The 25,291-nt window shown below is 36.0% G+C and overlaps 5 protein-coding genes and 1 non-coding gene across 6 annotated transcripts; 5 read left to right on the top strand and 1 right to left on the bottom strand.

The window, feature by feature from the left end:
* Nucleotides 1-1,163: 1,163 nt before the first annotated feature.
* On the top strand, nucleotides 1,164-5,436 carry LOC111798503 (probable RNA 3'-terminal phosphate cyclase-like protein). The gene is made up of 7 exons (XM_023681694.1): nucleotides 1,164-1,441; nucleotides 1,857-2,116; nucleotides 2,228-2,377; nucleotides 2,531-2,709; nucleotides 3,491-3,666; nucleotides 3,759-3,972; nucleotides 5,024-5,436. The coding sequence occupies exons 2-7, from the start codon at nucleotides 1,912-1,914 to the stop codon at nucleotides 5,231-5,233; spliced, it is 1,134 nt and encodes a 377-aa protein (XP_023537462.1). The 5' UTR covers nucleotides 1,164-1,441; nucleotides 1,857-1,911; the 3' UTR covers nucleotides 5,234-5,436.
* A 91-nt stretch (nucleotides 5,437-5,527) lies between these two features.
* Nucleotides 5,528-17,931, bottom strand: LOC111798749 (probable LRR receptor-like serine/threonine-protein kinase At4g31250). Its single transcript, XM_023682072.1, has 5 exons — nucleotides 17,926-17,931; nucleotides 17,747-17,792; nucleotides 7,809-8,427; nucleotides 6,339-6,940; nucleotides 5,528-6,236 (listed from the first exon to the last, which is right to left on the bottom strand). The coding sequence occupies exons 1-5, from the start codon at nucleotides 17,929-17,931 to the stop codon at nucleotides 5,536-5,538; spliced, it is 1,974 nt and encodes a 657-aa protein (XP_023537840.1). The 3' UTR covers nucleotides 5,528-5,535.
* LOC111798502 lies at nucleotides 10,165-12,438 on the top strand. The gene is made up of 4 exons (XM_023681693.1): nucleotides 10,165-10,734; nucleotides 11,149-11,503; nucleotides 11,852-12,125; nucleotides 12,199-12,438. The coding sequence occupies exons 1-4, from the start codon at nucleotides 10,241-10,243 to the stop codon at nucleotides 12,333-12,335; spliced, it is 1,260 nt and encodes a 419-aa protein (XP_023537461.1). The 5' UTR covers nucleotides 10,165-10,240; the 3' UTR covers nucleotides 12,336-12,438.
* Nucleotides 13,655-16,828, top strand: LOC111798504 (gamma-glutamylcyclotransferase 2-1-like). The gene is made up of 9 exons (XM_023681695.1): nucleotides 13,655-13,932; nucleotides 14,243-14,365; nucleotides 14,442-14,518; nucleotides 14,644-14,700; nucleotides 14,931-14,987; nucleotides 15,077-15,117; nucleotides 15,240-15,311; nucleotides 16,151-16,230; nucleotides 16,323-16,828. The coding sequence occupies exons 2-9, from the start codon at nucleotides 14,257-14,259 to the stop codon at nucleotides 16,583-16,585; spliced, it is 756 nt and encodes a 251-aa protein (XP_023537463.1). The 5' UTR covers nucleotides 13,655-13,932; nucleotides 14,243-14,256; the 3' UTR covers nucleotides 16,586-16,828.
* On the top strand, nucleotides 17,774-21,975 carry LOC111798505 (proteasome subunit beta type-6). The gene is made up of 8 exons (XM_023681697.1): nucleotides 17,774-18,038; nucleotides 18,800-18,876; nucleotides 19,048-19,103; nucleotides 19,817-19,889; nucleotides 20,573-20,684; nucleotides 20,865-20,938; nucleotides 21,446-21,520; nucleotides 21,604-21,975. The coding sequence occupies exons 1-8, from the start codon at nucleotides 17,930-17,932 to the stop codon at nucleotides 21,733-21,735; spliced, it is 708 nt and encodes a 235-aa protein (XP_023537465.1). The 5' UTR covers nucleotides 17,774-17,929; the 3' UTR covers nucleotides 21,736-21,975.
* A 1,495-nt stretch (nucleotides 21,976-23,470) lies between these two features.
* On the top strand, nucleotides 23,471-23,594 carry LOC111799367. The gene has a single exon (XR_002815836.1). It is a non-coding gene; the product is annotated as a small nucleolar RNA snoR77 (small nucleolar RNA).
* Nucleotides 23,595-25,291: the final 1,697 nt, after the last annotated feature.

Below are 25,291 nucleotides of genomic sequence, written 5' to 3'. Positions count from 1 at the left end.
CAAAAAAAAAAAAAAAAAATGAAGAAGCAACTGGGTTGCTTCCTTCTCTCTGGCGCTGTCCCTGTCTTTTGGGCGTATGTATGGCTGATTATGGAGGCGAAGGGTGGGAGAGCCACGATTTGCGGCCTCATTTTTTGTTTTCAAGCCAACTCGAGGGAGCCATAGTCCAGGTGGGATTTCGGATTTGTCGTTTTTTCTCGTTACAATTTGTCGTTTTCCTGTCTTGTTTTTTTTTTTTTTTTAATGGATATACATGGTATTATGTCTATTTGTGTCTCGATAAAAAAATAATAATAATTCAATTAAATTAAAATGTTTTTTTGACAAGACAATATTTTTCAACAACGAATAGGAATATGAATGTGACGCTCGAGTTTAAGAGAGGTATATAGATCATAGGACACTACTAAGAAGATGTTATAAAAGACGGGCCATTTACAATAGGACACCACAATTTAATAAATTAAGAGACCGNAAAAAAAAAAAAAAAAAAAAAAAAAAAAAAATTTGCATTTAAATTACTAATATATATATATATAAGTTAAATTAATAAAAATACCTATCGTCTAATAAATATTCAGTATTTTAAAACAGTAATTTTTAAACTTTAAAAAAATTGAAAATACCTTTAAATAAAAAAGAGTCAATTTTTAATAAAAAGATCCTTAAATTTTTAAAATATTTTAAAAAAATTCTTAAATTTTCAAAATATTTCAAAAATATCCTTTAATTTTCAAAAATTTCATTAATATGTTTAAATTTTTTATAAAAACTTGAAAACACCTTTGAAATTTAAAAAAAAAAAAAAAAAAAACTCTCTTTTTAGTATTATATTTCAAGATACACGTGAACTTAAAAAAAAATAACATTAAAAAATTCAAAGATATAAATGCGATGAGATTTTTATTTATAAATATAAACACGGTTAATCTTATTTTTAAAAATAAACTAAAAATATTTTTAAATTAAAAAAATGGTTATAATAAAACTTTTTTAAATTAAAATTTAAAGGTATTTTTTTAAATGTGAAATATTTTTTAGAATATATTTTTTTTTTTTTTTAAATTTAAAGATAAAGAAAATAAAATATAGCGGTAAAGAGTAAATATACTTAAGTAGAAAATTGTGGGAAGGATTATAAACCTGTTAGGTCATCCGTACAAACCCCTACCATCCCGTTGTTCTGCCCGCCACGCTTTACATTGCGATTTCTCCTTCTCTAGTCAGCAATCTTGGGCTGCAAACTCCGGCGGCGCGTTCCCCTTCCACGCCACACTTGCAACTGCGGCCTCTCTCTCCTTTTGGCGATTGTGACTCACGCGGCGGCGTTTCTAGCGGCATCTCTCCGCCGAGCGTACAAAGCAGTCCGGCGACTTCTCCTTCCTCCCACTTGACGAACGAAGTAGCGGCAACCAGCAGCAGTTTTCTCATATTCGACAAGGTTTGACGCTGAACCGCTGACCATATATTTGCATTGCCCACGGACTGATATAAGGTGTTTTAGATCAGTTCGTAATTCTCGTAAGCTTGTGTTGTAGATTTGAACTAAGTTGGAGTGTTCGATTAAGGCTGTTTCGAGTAAGATTATCCTTCCAGATCACTCTTGCAACTTCGTTTTAGGGTTTTACATTAATTTCTAATCTCAAAACCTCGTCCCTATTGCTTAGATATCTTTTCAAATTGTTTTAAGGAGCAACTTAGGGCATTTTCATGAGTAGTCTTCATCTGTTGAGTCTATTCGATTGCTAGCATGTTGTGTATTTATATGTATTATTCTAGATTTGTTGTGTTTTGAATTGAAGCATGGTTGGATGTTTGTTGTGGTTTTGCATCTCATGTATACAATTTTGCATCAGGGTTCAGCCTAAAACTTTTCTTAATTGAGAAAATAAGAAAAAGGGGAGAAAGAAAATGCTGAAGTCAAAGTACAAGCGATTGAAGGGAAGCCAAATTCTGAGGCAAAGGTTGTTGCTAGCAACATTGAGCCACACTCCGGTTCTAATCGAGGACATTCGAACAGATGAGACCTGGCCAGGCCTTCGACCCCATGAGGTCTCGTTTCTCCGATTGATGGAGAAGATTTGCGATGACTCTTTCATCGAAATCAATGAGACCGGTACTCATAATCATGATTTCCATCGTTGTTCAATTCTTTTTTTAATTCTATCTGGTTGTTCTCTTTTCTTTGTATCAATATGCATATGATTTTGTTTTTCTAATTTTGAAGGAACAAAATTGAAGTACAAACCTGGCATTGTGATGGGTGGGAGACATTTGGTGCACGATTGTGGTACCAGTCGTGCTATTGGTTATTTTCTCGAACCATTGATTGTTCTTGCATTGTTTGGTAGGAAACCCCTCTCCATTAATCTGAAAGGTTTGTGTTTTTCTACCTGAGTTAGTTTTTGGCCTCTTCAAGTTTAGGCATTGATTTCGGCTTTGGAACTATATAAAGATTTTAATTTCAATGCTTTAGAAAAAGAAAGTCTTAATAGTTCCAATCTAATTGATTAATATTCTATTTTTATAGGTATTACTAATGACTCGAAGGATCCATCGGTAGATACTTTCAAATCAACGACCTTGCCCATGTTAAAGCACTTTGGAGTTGATCTTAAAGACGTGGTCTTGAAAATAGAAAGTCGTGGAGTACCACCTCATGGTGGGGGAGAAGTGACTTTAACCCTCCCAACGGTTAAAAGTTTATCGGTGAGTTGCATCATTTTATATATATCATCATGTTATTAGATAAACTTGTGAGAAACTAAACAATTCAACTTTGGGTTGGGTTAAAATATCTCATGTGTTGAGCCAGTCACATCCACTTGTCTGTGTGTGATTGTATCTCAAAATTGATTTGGGTTGATTAGAATTGACGCGAGAATATTCTTATTCTTTCAAAAGTTACAATATTATTCTTAATCTTTCGTAAATGTTTTAAAACTACTATTGGAGTAGAAAAATCATTAGAGTGTCGAACAAAAAGCCAACATGGAATGTCATTCTTTTAGACTTATTCAGACAAGCATCTTCTTCACATGTCGTTTCAAGTTATTGCAATGTTGGGAAGTCATCGTCATGTCGAGTTTTTTGTCTAGCATTCGAATGGATTTCTACTCACAAGGTAGTTTTATAGTGCTTACGAAAGGTCAAGAGTAATATTGCAACTTTTAAATTAAATGGGGTATTTCTGAAAAATTTAGAACTTATTTAGAACTTATTGGAGGAAAGTATGTTTGAAGTTGGCTGCGTTTATTGATGTTATACTGATTGGATTGCGGTACTCGAAACATTTTCTGATACTCCCATTGCTTAGGGTTCCTCTTCCATATGGCATTGAAGTTTTTTTTTTTGACAATATGTGGGGTCTAGGATTTCATCCTTTGACTTCTTGGTCGTCGAACGTGCACACTTTATGGCAATTGGGTTATACTTAATATATTTTTTCTTCCGTTTCTCATTAAAAAAAATGGTTGTTGATGTTGTACAGGCAATATCTTGGACTGAAGAAGGAATGGTCAAAAGCATTAGAGGGGTTTCATTTTCAACTAGAGTTTCTTCTCAGTTCGAGCATGCTATGATAACTTCGGCTCGTGGAGTGTTTAATCGTCTACTTCCAGATGTGCACATATTCACTGATCATAGAAAGGGACCTCAAGCTGGAAAGTATGCGTTCTTTCCCCTCTGAATTAATTTCTTCAAATTTCCATCCTAGATTGGCTTGTTCTTAAGTTTTAAAAGATGATTTTAAATGGCAGCTCACCTGGGTTTGGCATTTCACTGGTCGCGGAAACTACAAAAGGTTGTTTTATATCTGCTGATACTACAGTTTCATATGGACATGCTGGAGAATCAACTGAGTTTGAAGAAGAGAAGAAAGAGCTCCCACCTCCCGAAGATATTGGTGAACAAATGGCATATGCTCTTCTCGGTGAGATTAATCAAGGTGGCGTAGTTGATTCAACACACCAGGTTAGTGTTCTCCAAGAACAAGAGCCTCATTTGATAATGATTTTCATTTTTAGTTTTCTATTTTTATTTTCTAAAACTGGATTGATTTTTTAGAACATTGGTGGAAAATAGTTATAAAACAGAGAAACTTATAGGTTATAGGTGGAAGTACAATTTATAAGTTTAATTTTCAATAAGAAAAAACAAAAAGTTAAGGCTCGATTTGATAATCGTTTGATTTTGTGTTCTTTTTTTTTTTGGTTTTTTTGGTTTTTCTGTTTCTAAAACATAAAATCTACATGTTTGATGATTGTTTTTAAAAAATAATTTCATATATTGGCAAGATTTGTAAAAATGCAATGGGAGAAGATCAATGTATGAAGATGAATAATTGAAGGGCTTTTGTTGGTGGAATCGATAGATACGTCAAGTAGAGCTTGGGCGAAATAACCGGTGACGTGCTAGTTTGTTGCTAGAAGCATAAGAATTAAACAGGGTTAAGACTATGAAATCAACATATATGATCTTCGAGCACTTTGCTTGCGTTATGACAATTTGGGAGTGTGAGATCACATATCAGTTGGAGAGGGGAACGAAGCATTCCTTATAAGGGTGTGGAAACCTCTCCCTAGTAGACGCGTTTTAAAATCGTGAGACTAACGACGATATGTAACAAATCAAAGCGGACGATATCTGCTAGCGATGGGTTTGGACTATTACAAATGGTATTAGAGCCAGTCACTGGGTGGTGTGCCCGCGCGGACGTTGGGCCCCCTAGGAGGATAGATTTTTGTAACAAGTCCAAACCCACCGCTAGCGGATATTGTTCGGTTTGACCTGTTACATATTGTTGTCAGCCTCACGGTTTTAAAACGCGTGTACTAGGGAGAGGTTTCCACACCTTTATTAGGAATGTTTCGTTCTTCTCTCCAACCGACGTGGGATCTCATAGGGAGTATTATATCATGAGGGGGGCTAGTTTTACTCTGCAGTCTGATTTGCCCTGCCAAACTTTAATGAATATATATGCTCACCTAATTTTGTCTCTACATTCATGTCTCGTTTGTTGCAGGGATTATTGTTCCTTCTTTGTGCATTATGCCCTGCAGACGTTTCGAAGGTTCGGGTCGGAAAGCTAACACCATATGGGATAGAAACTCTCAGAAACATTGAAGACTTCTTGAAGGTAATGTTTAATATCGAAGCCGATCCTTCCAACGGAACGGTCGTCCTAAAATGTGTTGGTTCTGGAATGGTTAATCTATCTAGAAAGCACTCCTGATCGTTGAGAAAGATATAACTTCATAAAAAAAGCTCGGAGAAATTGAGTTCAATAGCGCATCAAATCTACCTTTAAGGGAATTGATGTATTTTGAGATAGGATTAGACAACAAATTTGTTTTGCATTTATCCAATCTAAAAAACGAGTACGTTATCGAATCTTGTATCGTGCAACTATTAGAAACATGCATATTTTTTAATCTCTATGTAACAGTCATTAGGTAGCAGTCACATTGTGACGGGTTCAATTAAATACACAAATCACGAGCACCGTGTTGACGTTTCAGCCTCCCGAACAATTTATCACCCCAAAAATGACGATTCGTCCTCCGTCCGCCGCTTGAACGAAGAATTAGAATAGAACGCTCCATCACTCCCATTGGAAGAGTAATAGTCTTCGTCTTCATCATAAGACCTCTCATTCAAATTCAACTCCTCAATCTTCTCAACCACCATTTTCAATCCCCACCTCTTCCCTACCTCCCATTCACAGCAACTCATCCCAATCTTCAAAAGCTTCAACATCCCTCCATCCCAATAGCCACAATAATCCCCACTTCCAACCATGTCGCCGTCGAAGACCTCCGCCGTCCACTCCTCTCGAACAACGGCCTCGACCCAGGCAGCAAGGTCAGCATTAGCTCCCTGGCCTTGACGGAGGTAGTTGGCAGGGAACTTGCCGGTGAGGGTCTCGAGAATGAGAATGCCGAGGCTCCAGACATCGGTCGACTTGGAAGTCTGGTTATGTTGGGTGAACTCCGGGGACTTGAAGGCAGCCATATGGTGATGGGCATGGGATCTTTGGAGGATTGGAAAAAGGGCGTAGTCGGAGAGAAATGGAGTGAAGTTTTTGTCGAGAAGGACGTTCGAGGACTTTAGATGGCCGTGTGGAAGGTTCAGATTGGGGAGCTCATTGTGAAGATAGAGAAGGCCTCTTGCTACTCCTTTTATTATTTTCAACCTTGTCGGCCAATCTAGCCCCGGATTTTCTGGTGCTCGTCGAGCTGTAGAAAATAAACAAGTTGTAATATTACCTTCGACCTTTCGTAAAATTATTATAAATTTTAAAATTATAGAAATCAAATTAATATATATAAAGAAATTACCATGGAGATGACTAGCCAAGCTGCCGTTGTCAACAAAGTCAGACACCAAAAGCTTATCATCCTTTCCATAGTAAAACGCGACAAGCGGCAGCAAATTCGGATGCGACAGCCGTCCCAGCCGCCTCATGTGGCCGTAAAACTCGTCTTTTCCGGCAGCGTTCATTTGCCGGAATCTCTTAACCACCACCGCCGACCCATTCGAAAGCACGGCTTTATAAGACGACCCAAAGCTCCCACCGCCAAGAACTTCGGCGGAGGCGCCAAGAAGTTCTTGAAAATCGAACCGCGGCCTATCGGTTCGAATAAAACTCAGACCCGATCCGGCCGAACCGCTCCTCTTCGAGTTCTCGTCCGAGTCGGTCGAGGAATATTGGTAGGTCTTTTCCGACCTTTTGAAGAGAATTTTGGGAGAGAAGAATAATTTTGTTTTGGGTTTCGCGTCGTCGTATACGGCGGCGGATGATCTCGATCGCCGGAAAAAACAGCGGAGGAGGATAAGTATGAGGATTAAGGCGGCGGCGCCGGAGAAGATTCCGATCAGAATGGGCCACTTCTTTGTAGATGATTTACATGGTGTTAATGGCTCTCCACATAAATCGTTACNAAAAAAAAAAAAAAAAAAAAAAAAAAAAAAAAAAAAAAAAAAAAAAAATCAAATTTTGTTTATTAATAATTTATTTAAAAATAAAATTAAGCTTTTCCAATTTCATTTTCTATTTTTACAAAAATTTATGAAATATAATTATAATTATAAACATAATTTCTAAAAATTTAAATTTTAATATTATAATATAATCTTTCTGTCCTATAACTGTTTTCTTAACATATAATTTACTTTTTTAATATGATTTTTATTAAAACGTCAAAATATCTTAATAACTCCAACAAAAATAACTTAATTTCTAAAAATTTAAAATTTAATATTGTAATATTCAAAAAATATATATAACAGACCCTAAATCTAATTTCTAAAATTTAATTTTTAATATTATAATATAATTTTTGAAATATATATATATATAATATAATATAATATAATATAATATAATATAATGTGTATATATAACATTACCCTAAACTCTAAATCCAATTTCTAAAATTTAAAATTTAATATTATAATATAGTTTTCGAATGAATATATATATATATATATATATATATATATATATATATATATATATATATATATATATATAAGACATTTTCTTTAACCAATAAATATTAAAATTGAAATTTAATTGATACTTCGAGAATAAGAATCTTATACTATAATCTTTTGTAATATGGTTAGGGATATTTGAGCCAACGTGCGTGACACTCCGGAAATATTATGCATTAAATGGAAATATAAATATTATTATGCTTATATTCCTTATTTTTTATTTGTAATTATTTTATTATTTCCTTGAAAAATATAAATATAAATGTGATTAACTAATTGTAATTAATTAAGAGGTTGGGATTAAGAAATTACCAATAAACGAAGTGAAATTAGAGCTCTTCAACCCCGCCGGAACCGCCCCTTCCAAACGATTACCGGAAAAATTCAAATACTTCCAATCCCTTTCTTCAAACGCCGGAATCCTTCCTTCAAATGAATTATCTTCCAATCCCAGCTCCACCAGCTTCTTCAATTCCGCCACCGACGCCGGAATCTCGCCGGAAAATCGATTCCGGCTCAAATACAGTCGCCGCAACTTCCCCATTCCTTCAAACGCATCTCCCGGAATCGAGCCGGAGAAATTGTTGTCCGACAGATACAGAGCCTTAAGCGCCGGAATTTGCTTCACCTCCGGCAATGGGCCTTGAAGCCCATTGTTCATTAGACTCAGAGTTCTGAGTGTTGGCAGGCCGGCTAGGGCGGCGGTATCGACGGAGCCGCCGAGGCTCATGTTCTCGAGGCGGAGACCGTAGAGTTGGCCGTTTCTGCAGATCAAGCCGGCCCAGATGTGGTGGTCGCCGGTGCAGAGTGGCACGGAGGTGTTCCAGTTGGATAATGCGGCGGTGTTGGTTAGAGAGGATTTGAAGCGGAGGAGGGTTTCGGCGGCGGTGGCTGCAGCGGAGGACGGCGGGTGGTTGAAGATGAGAAGGAAGAGGAGGCAGAGCCAAGGTCCGGCCANTTTTTTTTTTTTTTTTTTTTTTTTAATTGAAAATTGAAAAAGAAAATGGCGATTTATAAAATGGAAGTTGGAGGGGGCTTTGACGATGTCGTATTGACGTTCTTGGCGCTAACGATGAGCTGGTGCAGGCCGGCCAGTGGAAGTGTAAGTAATTAATTAATTATTTTTAAATTATTATTATTATTATTTCTTTATAAAATATTATTATTTAAATTATTATATTTACATATTATTTGCTTGTTATTAATTATACTTACATGCACTCTTAATTCTTAAACAATGTAAAATATTTTTTTTCATTAAATGTATTTATATTAAAAGGTATTTCTAGGAGTAATTAATTTATTTTTTAATTATTATTTTTTGTTTCGGTAGGAACGTACGAGTCATGATGATTCAATGGGAGAGATTTTCCTCACAAAGCTGCACACCCGTTCATGGGAATTGCCCATAAGCTATAGAAGCGAGTTGGTTGGAGGTGAGCTAAAATGGAATGACGGAGATTGGATGGCCTGAGAAACTGGGTAGGGTTTCGGGTGAGTTGTGGGCTACATTAGACATGAGTTGAAATGGGTCCACAGTTTTGAGAAATGCCAAAAGGTTTTGCAAGTGGTCCCCCTTCTGGCGCCGAGGCCGCTCGGTGTGGCTTATAAGGGGAGAGGGTAATTTATGCAAAGATAATTATCCTTGTATGCACTCTTAACGACGTAATTTAACCTACTTCACTCTCCAAGCTCCTCTTTGATATTTCGCTAAAACAACACCTTTTCTGTAGCTTAGAACAAACTCGATCATTTTCTACGGCCCGGGATCAAACTATTACAAACTCGACCATTCATTTTGTCGTACTAAAAAAAGTAAAAGTTGACTCGAACATTTTTAATCAACCACTCGACCATTTTTAATCAGCTGCAAAGCTGACTCGAACATACGATCAATCAAATTCTCGCACCAACATATATTTCATCAATTAAATTCAAAGGGTCCATTGTGACCGTGTTTTAAAANTAAAAAAAAAAAAAAAAAAAATCTCGTGAGGGTGTTATAAAAAGTGGGGATTTGTGGCCAAGTAGAAAATCCACGTGGCAAAATACAAGGTGTTTTCCTGCTGCTATCTGCCCGTGAAGTCGTTGGCTACTGGGAGTACCCTTCACCGAGACATCAAACTTTATAATATCCACGTGGCACGAGCTTTCTAAAATTTAAATTATAAATTTCGCTTATATAATTAAAAAAAAAAATTATAATATTGAGAATTTAAAAGTTTAAAATTAATAATTGTAATTCGATAAATACTTTTAGAAAAATACTGTAATTTGTAAATACTTTAAAATAATTGTAATATTTAAAAACTATTAATTATAATTATAATTAATATATTTGAAATTTTGAGGAGTTAATTAATTTATTAAATATAAAATTAGTTTTATGGGTAATAGAATTTTAAATTTTAAATTTACAATAAATTAGAAACCAAATATTAATACAAAAATTTAATTACATTTTTTAAAATTTTGAGACGTAAAAATTAAAATTAAATATTTGAAAATTAAAAATAATAATAATAATAAAGAAATAGAAAAGTAATACGCCAAGTGGCGATTGAAGCAACCAGGGAAGCCGGTTGGCGGTAACCTTTCCCACAAGGCAGAACTCTGCACCTTCCTTTCTCTTCAGTCCTCACTACCTAAAAGCTTCCCTCCATTTCCTCACAGATATCCCGCCGCCGTCCTCTCCTTATTAATTCACTTTCCATTCTCAAATCTCTCTTCCATTTCCGCCATGGATTCCGGCGACGCAAACCTCCCTCTCCTTCTCCAACATTCATATTGCCGATCAAAATCCCTAACCTCCGACGAGCTTCGCAACTTCCGAATCAGCCTCAAATGGTACGCTCTCGACCACTCCTCCGCCGCTGGAAAGTTCGTCTCCTATTTCGCCTTCGTTATCCTCACCGTTGTTGTTCCCATCGTGACGATCGTCTCCGTCCGAGATCCAGCCGATGATCCGATCTCGCTTAACAAACTCGTTCAGGTTCCGGAATCCGGCCTCGCCGCCATCGGATTCTTCTCTCTGTGCCGATTCTTCCGCCGCTACGGCCTCCGGCAACTTCTGTTCCTCGATGGATTGCAAGAAGATTCGCTCTACGTTCAGCGAGGCTATGCGCGTGAACTCGACAAGGCGTTCCGTTACCTCGCGTACATTCTTTTCCCGTCGTTCTTCGTTGAGTTGGCCCACAAGATCATATTCTTCTCAACCGTTAAGATCTCGTTTCCGTAAGTTTAATTTATTGCTTAATTACTTTTAAGACCTTTTTTTCCTCAAAAAGGTTAAAATGTTTATATTAATGTCAAATTAAACGACAATTCTCGAAGATTATGAACTAATAAGTTTAAATTTGTGTTTCCGTTCATTCCTCCTTGGCAACTACGGTTCGCGTCGATCTCCAACGACCATCTCGACCGACCATATTGAAGAGATAGTCGACTGTAGTTATAAGAAGTGTCGATGGAGATAGTTGCCAACTGAGTATAGGGGTATTTTGGTCATTTTTAAGTATCGTGACTTTGCTCTCGAACTCTGTTTCTAAATAGCTAATCAAAACAGGTCTTAAATTTCGTAAAATATATTTATTGAACTTACATTTATTAATTTTTTTTCTTATTCTTACCACCAATGATCATGATTAGAGGTGGGTTTCCCATAAACTCGATACTATTCATGTTCGTGTTAGCATCGTGGGTATATCGAACTGGGGTGTTCTTGCTCGTGTGTGTATTATTTCGGCTCACATGCGAGTTGCAGATTCTAAGGCTACAAGGAGTGAACAAGTTATTTGAAACAAGCAATGGGTCAGGATCAGACGCCATAGTAATCTTCAATGAACATTTGAGGATTAGAAAACAATTGTGGGTTACAAGTCATCGGTACCGGTTCTTCATAATTGTGTGCTTGTTCATCATCACCGTTAGCCAGTTCGTTGCCCTGTTATTGGTTTTGACCTCTAAAACTGATAAGAACTTCTTCAACTCGGGTGATATTGTGGTACGCTCAAATTTTTATCTTGATGAACTTCTAAATCGTGAATTTAGAGATCAATATAAAGCATCACTTCTATGTTCTTTGAACTTTCACGAAAAAAAAATTATAATTGTAATCGAGCATTTATTAAACTTCACAGGTAACTCCTAAATTAAAATACGACACGTAAGTGTATGATATTATTATTATTATTGTTATTATTATGTATAAAAATATCTTCATAACTTTTAAATTTTTTATTAATACTTTTATTTTTTTAAATTTAAATAATATTTTTTATTTTTTAAAAAAATTTAAAGGTATTATGGATTTTTTATTTATTTAATTTTATAATGAAATTGGGACTTTCAGGTTTGCTCGACGGTTGAACTATGCGGATTCTTCCTGTGCGTAGTCGGAGCGGCAAGAATTACTCACAGAGCTCAAGCAATCGCGTCGGTTGCAACCAGATGGCACATGCTAGTTACCTCCGCCGCGGCCGGATTCAACCACACAAAACCTCCGGCGCCGTCGCCGCCGACCGTCGACAACGACGGAGACGACACCGATTCCGACTCATCGTCGGAGGTTCTAATTTCATTAAGCACACAGGAGCCTTCTTCCTTCCAAACCAGACAAGCTTTAGGTCAGTAAAATTTGCATCAATTTTGTCGCAATTCAAAGCGTTCGTAATAATTAACGGCGTGATTTTGGCGCAGTATCGTATCTGCAGCACAACAATGGCGGAATTACTCTGTTCGGATTCGCATTAGATCGCGGATTACTTCATACGCTCTTCGCTTTCGAATTCTCTCTAGTCATGTGGATTATGAGTAAGGTCGTCGTTTTACCTTAAACAAATAAACGCAATTAAATATTTTTTTAAAAATTTATTGCGTTTTTAATTTCGTCTTAATAAATTAATCTATTGTACTGCAAAGAAGCATATCTGTGTTAATTAAAATAAAGTTATTTTTTGTTTGCGTATGATATTGTCCACTTTGAGTATAAGCTCTCGTGACTTTACTTGTACAAGTAAATGAGAGATGCATGAACGAATCGATACCACATTTGACTTACACGAGTCTCGATTAAAATAAGTACATTAATGAAATTTTTAATATCAAATTAATAATTAAGTTGGCATAAATATATTGACATATATTCATTCCGTCGTTCAATTGACTATAATTTTATATTATTGATTAAAATGTTAGACGTTAAAGTCTATACTTTTACATGTTAAAATAAGAATAAATTTTTTTTAAATATTACTGAGTGTTCATGGATTAGATTGAGACATTTTTTTAGACCTAACTTCATTAGTAAAGTATAGTATGTGTTTATTTATTTTTAAATATTTAATTAAATTTTGAAACTCAAATTTAAATATATATTTCAAAAAATAATATTTTAAATATTTTAGATGTATTTGAAAGAGTTGTTTGTAAAGGAGTAAGATTTAATTAATTAATTAATTAATTAATTATATATATATATATATATATAGATATATATATATATATATTGTTGATATTTACGATGTTGTATATGGCACTATTTTCTATGATAAAATGAGAAGACTTTTCTATTTAATTAAATAAATATTCAACTTTACAATTTATCTTAAAAAAAATACTCGTATTTTCAATAATAACTTAAAAATATATTTTTAAACTTAATATTTTATTTAAAAAAATTTATAACTTTTGAAAGAGTTAAAAAAAGTATTTAAAAAAATATATTTGTATTTTCAAAAATTTTATTAATATTTTTAAACTTTTAAAATTTTTAAAAATAACTTTAAAAAAATCGAAAAAATACGGTTAATACTATGTTTCAAAAATATTAATGATTTTTTTAAAAAAATTATTTATATATGTTAAGGGTGCTCAATTTTATTATTATTATTTACGACTATTGTTAGTAATTATTATTTTTTTATTTTTTTTAAAAATATTATTAAAAGTTTAAAGAGTATTTAAAAAAAATAAATTACTCACCATTTTCATTAAAAATTAAAAAATTTAGGAGTATTTTTTTTTTTTTAAGATAAAAACCCATGTATATTTGGATGTTATTATTATTATTATTATTATTATTATTTTTTAGGAAAATAAAAATTCATCAAAATATATTGGATGCATAACAAAGGGTAATGCACATGCATGAAAGTGAGCGGCCATCCATGGCGCCATAGGTTTCCGTTTCGGGAGACATCAGCTATAAATTTCTCGTCTTCTTCAAGCTCAAACCGCCCGGATTCAGAGCAGAACAACAACAACAATAACGACGACGAACAGGGCAGAGAGAAACGCCCTAATTTTTATTCTTTTCAGCTGAACGAAAATTCGTTTAGCCTTTTCGTTTCTCTCTTGCTTCTGTAATTTTCGTTTCGGCGCTCTCTCAAGCGGATCAGAGGAATTCTCTTGTTTAAATTTGTCGGTGTTCTTGTAAGACTCCATTCCATTTTTCTTTTTTCTTCTACGTTTGCGTTTTTCAAATCGAATGATTTAACTATTCCGCATGAATCTACTTTTGCTGCTTTTGATGTGGATTTGACTATTCCGCTATCTCTCGTTTGTTTTCGATTTTATTCTGGCGAGAAAGGAATTCGAGTAAAATTGAGGAGTTTATGTTTACATACGAATGAATTTTTTGATTTCTTCGAGCTATGACTAAATTAATAGAACAGAGGAGGAAGTGATGGATATGCATTCATTGGCCTTAGTTGATTAATTTTAGGGGATATTGTTCTTGCAGATATCGATTCAATCATGGTTCTTTGGGTTTTTGGCTATGGATCTCTTGTGTGGAATCCAGGATTTGACTTTGACGAGAGAGTGATAGGTTTTATTAGAGATTATAGGCGTGTATTCGACCTTGGTAAATTTCTTCCTCAACATTCCAATTCGTTAATGGAAACTAAAGCTTTTCTAATATTTAATTTCCCATTGCACAGCTTGTTTTGATCATAGAGGTACACCACAAAACCCTGCTAGAACTCTCACGCTTGAACCCAAAGAAGGATCCATTTGCGTAAGTTTTGAACAAACCATCAATGTTCATTCATGTGCATTTCCATGGCTGATACAAATTTCATTTTCTATAATAGCAAATTTTTGTAACCTTGCCTGATTATAGCACTCTTTCTCTTATATCAGTGGGGTGTTGCATATTGCATCCATGGAGGATCTGAAAGAGAGAGAGCAGTATTGGAGGTATTTCCCCCCAAATTTATCTTGATTTCACTCGAATTTGTTTCCCGGAGGGAGTCCCACCTTGGCTAATTTAGGGAAAGATCATGAGTTTATAAGTAAGAAATAAATCTCCGTTGGAATGAGAGGCTTTTCTGGAAGCCCACATGAGAGCTTATGCTCAAAGTGGACAATATCAAATCATTTCGTGGTTTCTTACATTTCCTAAGGTTCTTGTCTGGTCTGCAATGTAGTGCCTGGAGAGAAGAGAGTGCGAGTATGATGGAAAGACCATTGTAGACTTTTACAAGGTAAGGATTTGCTTCGTTATTAGGTGTGTTTCTGTTCATCATTTCGAATTTGGTTTCTTATTTTGATTCCATTTCCATTGTTGATTCAGGATAAAGACTCCATAGAGCCAACATTGACAGGAGTTTTAGTGTAAGCTTCTGGATGGATTTTTTCTTCTTAAACATCTGATTTGTTCTAAATCTTAATTGGGATAAGTTGAAAAAGAGCATCTCTGTTCTTGATCTGATTAAGCTTTGCATTCATGAACGCAGTTTTACATCGACACTTGATAAATTGCTAAACAAATACTATCTAGGACCTGCTCCCTTGGAGGAAATGGCTAGGTAATGTCAGGCTTACCATTTGGCTTTCAATGTTCTTATTGCATCCCTGAAATGGGTTCATTATTGTGATGTCCCATATTGGTTGGGGAGGAGAACAAAACACCATTTATAAGGGTGTGGAAACCTTCCCCTAGCAGACGTGTTTTATAGTCTTGAGGGGAAAAGCCTGAAAGGGAAAGCCCAAAGAGAACAATATCTGCTAGTGGTGGATCTGGGTTGTCACAAATAGTATCAGAGCTGACGATGTGCCAGCTTTCTCGCCCTTCCTTGAAGGGGGTAGACACGAGACGGTGTGCCAAGTAAGGATGCTGGCCGCAAAGGGGGGTGGATTTGATGGTGGGACGCTTGGCCCCGAAGGAGGTGGATTGTGATGTCCCACATTGGTTGGTTGGGGAGGAGAACAAAACACCATTTATAAGGGTGTGGAAACCTTTCTCTCGCGTTTTAAAGCCTTGGGGGAAGCCCGAAAGGGAAAGTCCAAAGAGGACAATATCTGCTAGTGGTGGATCTGGGTTGTCACAAATAGTATCAGAGCTGACGATGTGCCAGCTTTCTCGCCCTTCCTTGAAGGGGGTAGACACGAGACGGTGTGCCAAGTAAGGATGCTGGCCGCAAAGGGGGGTGGATTTGATGGTGGGACGTTGGCCCCGAAGGAGGTGGATTGTGATGTCCCACATTGGTTGGTTGGGGAGGAGAACAAAACACCATGGAAACCTTTCTCTCGCGTTTTAAAGCCTTGAGGGGAAGCCCGAAAGGGAAAGTCCAAAGAGGACAATATCTGCTTAGCGGTGGATCATGGCCGTTACAATTCTAAATTCCTTCATTTACTAACTTTTCAGCCAAATTGCAACTGCATCTGGTCCATGTGGGAACAACAGAGACTATCTATTCAGATTGGAGAACGCCTTGTTCGAAATCGGTAACCGTCTAACTCTTCATCCAAAATTGAATTCTGATGTGATTGTATGAACTAAATTTGAGTTGATATTAACTATACACATCGCCAATCAGGTCACGAAGACGATATGGTGATCGAGCTAGCGAACGAGGTGAGAAACATCCTTGGGAAGAAGGTTAGAAAGGGGAAGAAGAAGCAGGCGGTCAGACCGACGACTCACCTGCCTTTTTTGTCCTTCATCTCCGGTGTTCAGGTGCATCCGCTCGCCGACGCTGCGGTGGCGACGGATTCCTACGAAGAAAACGGAAAGATTGGTATGGTGAAAGGTGAAAGCCATGGTAACTCGAGAGCTAAGAAAACAAGCAATCTGGATTGATGATTGCCACTGTTCTTTTCCCAGTAGTTTGATTAGTGAAATTTTGGGGATGTTGTTATTGGATTCATGTTTCTGATCTGACCCAATAGAAAGTTGTTGGAAGTTCTTTTTTCACACTTTTCATGTCCTCCCTTACTTGGCATTAGGTTGAATTCATGTTGTTGGGTTGAATGGCGACATGTTTACAAGTTTGGAAGGGCTATGGAAAACACTTTTGCTTCAATATTAAAACATTTGATTAAACATTCACGTTTATAAATGGTCACTGAACATGTTACCATTCATGTCACGTTAAAGAATAATCAATGTAACGGCCCAGGTTCACCACTAGTAGATATTGTTCTATTTGGACTTTCCATTTTGGGCTTCCCTTTAAAGCTTTAAAACGCGTCCCCAACCTTCCCTTCAAGGCTTTAAAACGCGTCCCCAACCAATGTGGGACATCACCATCCGCCCCCCTTTCGGAGCCCAGCGTCTTGGCACTCTTTCCTTCCTCGATGTGGAACTGCCCCTAAATCCACCCCCTTTGGACCCCCTTTGGGGCCAGTGTCCTTACTGGCACACCGCTCGTGTCTATCCCCTTCGAGGAACAGCAAGAAGGCTGGCATATTGTCTGGTGTTTGACTCTGATACCATTAGTAACGACCCAGATCCACCGCTAGCATATGTTGTCCTATTTGGGCTTTCCCTTTCGGGCTTCCCCTCAAGGCTTTAAAATGCTGAAAGGTTTCTACCCACTTATAAATGGTAGTTTGTTCTCCTCCCCAACCAATGTGGGACATGACAAGCTCTGTGTTTTCGTTTTAAGGTTATATAGAGTAGAGTAGTATATTTGTTCTTTTCTTTAGCCGAGTTAAATTTATTTCTAGTTAATTTAGATTGCACGTTTAGAATTATTTAAGTTCGTAATTTGAGATTCTCAAGTTTTATGAGTTTTTTTAAATATTAAAAAAAAAAAAAAAAAAAATATATATATATATATATATATATAATCACTTTGATACCCGTTTATTTGTCTCATTTTAGGCAAGTAACCATGGGCTGCCATAAAGCCCAAACCAAAACTAATATATACCCAATTAATAGAATTTGGGCTTTGATTCAGGCCCAATTTGTTAGCTTGTTTGGGCTTTGGTTCAGGCCCAAAACAAAACGAGCANAAAAAAAAAAAAAAAAAAAAAAAAAAAGAAGGAAAAAGAAAAAACAACTTGATGGAGAAGTAAGGTCGAAGAACAAAATCCCCCCAACATCAAAATCCAGTTCTTCTATTCTCCGGCAATCCCTCCTCTTTCACGCTCGTTTCTGAATATTGATCTGGTTTCTTTGGATCATCTTCTCACAGCCATGGATCTTAACATGGATCTCAATGCTCCTCACTCCATGGGTACTACCATCATCGGCGTCACTTACAACGGCGGTGTTGTCCTTGGCGCCGATTCTCGTACCAGCACCGGTAAAGTTATTGTATTCACTTTCTACCAGTAATTTCTTAGTATAATGTCTTTTTTTTTTTTTTTTTTTTTTTTTAATACAAATACTATCTTCAAATGTCCGAAGTGGTCAAATGAAACTGGAGGAAAAGTAGTAAGAGTTTGCTGATTCTGGATTTTCTGGTTGTTCGACCTTGGAAGCGAACCACGTTTGGAATCAAGCTTAACTTAGTCGTTTTAAGTTTTTACGAGTAGGTGTAATGATTGAAAGAGCTCATTTCAATTGTAGTTTTCCCCCCTAATTGGCATCTAGCAGTAGTAGTTGTGTGGATTCTGTTCTTGGCGAGATCCTCTTTATATAAATCTTCTCCATTTTTTTAGAACATTGCATAATTGAAATTTATGCGGGACTTTTCAAGCGTAGCTGTTTAAATTCACGAGCTACGAGCTTTACTAAACACTAATTGTCTGCTTCAGTAAAGAGTGTAGAAAAATTATGATATGTAGTGGAGGCAACAAACGAGCTACATGCTGCAAAAAATTATGAACTGGAGGAAAAAGTATCTTGTAAACAACCGCTACGACATTATGTTAACATTAGTTTTTGAAAAGGAAAAAACAGAAAAGAGTTTCTAAACTCAACTCCCAAGCAATCTTGAATAACAAAATCACATGTTAAAAGGAAAATGGATCTTCGTAGGTTTGTTTGTATCCACCTTTTCTCTATGTGCATTCTTTTTTACGCTGCATGAATATTAACATTTTTTTATTGTTCGTGTGATAGGTGTCTATGTGGCTAATCGTGCATCGGACAAGATTACGAAACTTACTGACAACGTCTATGTTTGTCGGTCTGGCTCGGTATTTCCATTTCTATTATTTCCCATATCAAACTGTCCTTAATTAGTTTTTGCTCTGCTAGTCTCTAGTTTTTTCTTTCAACCTCGTGTTCTATCATTAAAATGTCTAAATCTCTCAGTTTTTGAGTGTTTGCTCATGTTTCGTAAATAATTTATTTTATGTCACTTGCAGGCTGCAGATTCTCAAATTGTCTCTGATTATGTGCGCCATTTCCTTCATCAGCATACGTGAGTGGTTTAGTTATTGACAACAGTATTTTGCATTGAATTTGTCGTTTAATTGTTATTTTGCTCGATGTAAGAAATTTTCTTTTATTGCTTGGATGTTTGTGATGGATATATTAGCAACTGCATTTCTTTTTGTCGTTTTTTCTTAATGGCTTTCAAAACTGCATGAAAGAGTTGAAAATTCTATATTTTATTTGTGTTATAAAAATAATTTGACCCTAAAATCAACGATGAACGTGTTGGAGGGAGGAGGGTGATAGATTGATTCTTCCTGTACTTGTTACAATGACTGGCAACTATGTTAACTAGCTTGTTGAGGAAAATGTTCTGGTGATTAATGTTATAGCCATAGATATACTTGATTTGGTGGGAGTGTGTAATTTGGGATTCATTAAATATGGTCTTTATTTGGAACTTCTCTGGGTAAATGTACCTGTTTATCCATCCTCATCCTTTTTTTTTCCCTTTCTTTCTTTCTTTCAAATGATACGTGATCGAAGATATGTTGTTATTGGTAATTGTAAAACTTGTTGTTAAATTGCTTTTACCATCTCTGTTTCATTATTTTCCCTTTGCTGATAAGTCAACCTTAAGATGATCGAAACTCATTTTGAATTGCTGGCTTTAGTTTTTCGTAATATTGATTTCTTTGATATAAATAAGGAGACCTCTTGAATTTATCTTGCTGATTGTATATTAGCTTTGATGTACAGGATACAGCTTGGCCAGCCTGCGACTGTTAAAGTAGCTGCAAACCTTGTTAGGCTATTAGCATATAACAACAAGGTAGGAGCTCTTATTAGTTTGTTCAGAATTATTGCATGTGTAGCAATTTTGGTTAAGAAACAATAGCAATTCTTTGAAGCACAGAAAAGAACTCTCCAATTGGCCAAAATCATGGAAATAGACTAATCACACATGACACAAGTATGTAATGAACATTTTAGAGTTGCAAACATGCATGATAAAATAAAATGAGAAAGAGAGGAAAGAAAATGAATTAGTTAAAATATAAACAAATTCACTAACAATAATGAACATATGATTTGTGAGACTGCATAAATGTGAACGCAACCTTGGAGTTTTGTTGAAAATGATATGGAGCTTCTCATAAAAATATGCTGTGTTGTGTTAAGGATTATTATGGGTTATGTAAAAACTCAACATAGTGATAAGCGCCTAGCGCCTACAATGCTGGAATTTGCAAAGCTAGAGGTCCTTCTGGAATCCTTGCAAACATTCACAGAGAAAGCTAACTTAATGGATTGATTCCAACCAAGATCGGTCCTTCGGATACATGCAAAGGGTCAGCAGTTGAATTCATATCACATAGGGAAAGAATGAAAATCCTTTTGGGTTTAAATGCTCACGAGTGTGCTATTTGCTATGTTTAAGTGAAGCTATATTCTTGTTCTTTATCCAAACTAAATACATGCTTTAATATCAATGCCATTTGGTTAAATGGGCAGGATATGTTGCAAACTGGCCTTATTGTTGGTGGATGGGACAAGTATGAAGGTGGTCGAATCTATGGTATTCCTCTTGGTGGAACAATAATAGAGCAGCCATTTGCTATTGGAGGTAAAACCTTTTGTGCTCAATCGATTATAAAAAAAAAATAGTGATGTTTGGTGTTTTTTTTGGTATCCACATGCTTACTTCTTTTTTTTTTCTACTAAAGCTTTATGATAGGATCCTCTGCTTTGTCATCCTTGTATGATTGAGTATGTCCATTACCTGGTTCCTTTTATTATTTTACAGGATCTGGTTCCAGTTACTTGTATGGATTTTTTGATCAAGCCTGGAAAGAAGGAATGACCAGAGACGAAGCTGAGGTATCTGTACTGCTCCTATTTGCGAGTTTCGGTTCTGCATTATTATATGGATTTAGCTTGCTGCTCAACATACATACATTCACACACACGCACACACATATATACACATTATATACTTCCTTTTGAGCTCCGATCACTTCTTAAGAGTGTTTCTCGGATCTTCATTCCATGTTTATTTGTAAGAAGCGTACTTTATCGTGGTTACCGATATTGAATTTGGGATTCTTTTAAATGAAATGCTTCTTTTCTAAGCACCATTAGAGGAAGCATCAATTAAGATGGAGTTTGCTAAGTGCAATCTCTATGGCAGAGGATTCAATCCTAAGCTGACATACTATGCTAAACTAAATCAGCTGGTAGAATTCAGTTTCGAGCGTGGTAGAACCATTAGGATGAGCTTCCTTTTCTGTTTATTTGTCGGTTATTCGATGCAAGAAGCTATAGTTTTTGAAATTTGACAAGGATGTTTTGTTTTCCCTTTTCTAATTTATATACTATCATTTGCAGCAATTGGTGGTTAAGGCCGTTTCTCTTGCCATTGCCCGAGACGGTGCCAGTGGTGGCGTTGTCCGTACTGTTACTGTAAGATAATGTCCTGTTATCACGTAATCTAGAACTTTAAAACATGTCCTATCTTTGATTCTCACAGTTGGGCGTTTTTGTAGATAAATTCCGAGGGAGTGACAAGAAAATTCTATCCTGGAGATCAGCTACCACTGTGGCATGAAGAATTAGAGCCTAAGAATTCATTGCTGGATGCTCTGAATGCGTCGAGTCCCGAGCCGATGAACATATAAATGGTGATATGCAGCAGCAGCAGCAGGGATCTTTGCCAAAAGTTCTGGTGGTAGTTGTTATCTGGTTAGGCTATTTCACTACATTCCTGCGGAATAGGAGACTACTTAATTGGATCTGTTCCTCCTTCCCCATTATCTCTTTGTAAACCTGATTATGTTTTATTTTTGTATGAATTTTGGATGTACAATCGTTGAATTTACTCCTGGTATCATAATATTCTTGGCATTGTTGGATGGTTAGATGGTGTTCGATGGTGTTCGACTAATTTAGGGAATGATCATGGGTTTACAATCAAAGAATACTCTCTCGGTATGAGGCTTTTTGGAGAAGTCCAAAGCAAAGTCATGAGAGTTTATGCTCAAAATGGACAATATTATACCATTGTGGAGAGCCGTGTTCGTGTTCGTCTACCAGACATTACCTTTTTTATTTATTTGTTATCAGCATTTTAAATTTTTAAAATTAAAAATAAATATTTTCTCTCCCCGTCCTCAAAAAACGAATACTTTAGTTGATAATAAGCGTAGAGAAAAACATATACTTGAGTTGATAATAAGGGTAGAGAGTAATAATGTTTTGGATATATTTTTCTACTGATTAACTTGTCGAACTTAGTATAGAAACCCATTGTCTTATTGAAATGTTGTAATCTCGGTAATATTCTTATAATGTGTCTTGCTTCAGTCGACTCCCATGGGGTCTAGCATCATACGGCCCTTTGGTCGACTTACATGGGGTCTAGCTCAACACTCTCCTCCTTGGCCCATCGTCTTATTGAAATGTTGTAATCTCGGTAATATTCTTATAATGTGTCTAGCTTTGGTTGACTCACATGGGGTCTAGCTTCATACGGCCTTTTGGTCGACTCACATGGGGTCTAGTTTCATACAGCCCTTTGGTCGTCTCACATGGGGTCTAGCTTCATAGAGCCCTTTGGTCGTCTCACATGGGGTCTAGCTTCATACGGCCCTTTGGTCGACTCCCATGGGATATAGCTCAACACTCTCATGGTGATTAACCTCTCGGGTTTGATTGATCTTTGGGCTTTTACTTTTAGTGAACTCTCGGTNTTTTTTTTTTTTTTTTTTTTTTTTTTTTTTTTTTTTTTTTTTTTTTTTTTTTTTTTTGAGATACAACTCTATTAAGCTTATTTAAAAAGGAAAAAAAAAACTAGTTAAAAAAAATTGAAAATAATTTGAAAATAATTCCTAAGCTAAAAATAAATAAATAATAATAATAATAAAACAATAATTGAGTAACAAGTGGAATTGAGCAAGAGAAATGCGCAACGTCGTACTAGATCGAACTGAATAGACAAAGGGCTAAACTCGTACTTTCACCAGATGTGGATGCCCTATATAAACCAAGCTTGCATCCTTCAGAGGCCACGAAATTTAGGGTTCTTGGCCGATCATGTTACAGCGGCAACAGTGGTAGGTCAAATTAGGGTTTTCGATATGTTGATCTAAGAGATTGGTTGAGATGTGTATCAATTTCACGGGACTGGAGTTTGACTCTTTGGCCAAATTTATATGCCATAGAGATGAATGCAGCTCCCTAAATCATCCTTTCAGCCTCTTCGCCTATGTTCGCTACGGCGTAGTCTCCTTGTGAATGTTTTTGTTGAGGCCGATACACCATTCTTCAGTTCACATCTCTTTCTATGTTGTCTTTTAATTTTGTTTTTAAATGATTTACGGCTTAGATCATTGTTTTGGTTCCGAGTAGTAATTCAGGCAGCCCCTCTGCATTTTTCAATGGCAAAGGTGGCGTTAAACTGCTCGTAGATCGAATCGCTTTTGCTCTTCAGACTTGCTGAGATTTCCTTTGAAGCTGGTCTAGTAAGCATCAGTACATATTCTAATCGATCTTTCTTCTTTGACCGATTTCTTGTCGATGTCCATAATTGTTTTCCGTTTCGATATTAGCTGTTCTTCGTAATTTTAGTTCACTCGGCTAATTAGTGATTTGAAAATTAGAATTTACCGATTGTGAAGAAATTATTCATTAGTCAAGAACTGTGTAGAAGATATTAGAAATTTCAGTCAATTTTAACTTTGTTTTATGGTGCAATCTGCCCTAAAACACATTAAGATTGAACGGAAATTATAGATACTTGTGTTTCTCCATCATCTTTGTTTGACTTGCCGGTGAAGTTTGTGAAGAATGAGTGAAATAGAAACGTATCTGAAATTAGCTCCGATAAACGTCCTTCTCGGCTGGGTTCGTCCATAAGAACAATGACCTTGTCAAAGAATTTAAGGCTATTGGAGTTTCTTTTAAAGTCCACACCTTGTCAAAGAATTTAAGGCTATTGGAGTTTCTTTTAAAGTCCACAACAATTAGAAACTAGATTCAAATAAGCTCTAAAATGAGGTCTTCATAAAAAAGTCATGTTTTTTTATAAATATTAGAAATTTAAAATACAAAAATAAATAAAATTTAAATTTAAATCTCAATAACAGAAAGGTATTTTTGCCTATTAAAATTCAACCCAAATCTTTCATAATAATTTTTTTTTTATTTTTTTATTTTCAGTTTTTGTCCTATAGTATCAATAATAAATGATTCAAAACATTTTAAAATATTAAAAAAAACCATATAAAGTATCAATAATAAATAATTCAAAACATTTTTAAAAATTAAAAAAAAATCATATAAAAGCTCATTACGAGTTTGTTGAGGATTGTTGGGAGTGAATGTCGGGATCAATCATGGGTTTGAGTCTGAGTCGATCATGGGAAATGATCATGGGTTTGAGTCTGAGTGAACCCTGGGAAATGATCATGGGTTTGAGTCTGAGTGAACCCTGGGAAATGATCATGGGTTTGAGTCTGAGTGAACCCTGGTAAATGATCATGGGTTTGAGTCCCACATTGGTTAATTTAGGGAAGTTTGAGTCCCACATTGGTTAATTTAGAGAAGTTTGAGTCCCACATTGGTTAATGTAGGGAATGATCGTGATCTTATAAGTAAAGGAATACAATTACATCTCCATTGGTACGAGATTATGCTAAAAGTTGTTAAAAGTGGACAATATCATGTTATTATGGAGAGTTGTGTTAGTCATGCCCTAAACTTAGCCATGACAATAGAATCATCTGGGATCTCGGGCATCATCTAATGATCATAGTACCCATATATCATCCCATATATCATGTTATTATGGAGAGTTGTGTTCATTTAACATAGTATCAGAGTTATGTCATAAACTTAGTCATGACAATGAAATCATCTTGGATCTCGAGCATCACCTAATGATTATAGTACCCATCAAATTACAGAATTGCAGCTTAGCCATCACAGTAGAATCATTTAACAAGGATCGAATTGCAGCTTAACCATGACAGGTAGAATCATTTAACAAGGATCGAATTGCAGCTTAGCCATGACAGTAGAATCATTTAACAAGGATTGAATTGCAGCTTAGCCATTAGCCATGATAGTAGAATCATCTAACAAGGATCTCGGGCATCTTAGCCATGACAATAGAATTATCTAACAAGGATCTCGAGCATCACCCAATGATCATAGTACCCATCGAATTACGTGGGC

This window comes from Cucurbita pepo, chromosome LG07 (genome assembly GCF_002806865.2).
Source record: "Cucurbita pepo subsp. pepo cultivar mu-cu-16 chromosome LG07, ASM280686v2, whole genome shotgun sequence".
Taxonomy (NCBI): Eukaryota; Viridiplantae; Streptophyta; class Magnoliopsida; order Cucurbitales; family Cucurbitaceae; genus Cucurbita; species Cucurbita pepo.
Note: the sequence above shows the minus strand (reverse complement) of the source record. Positions and strands in the feature narration are given on the sequence as shown.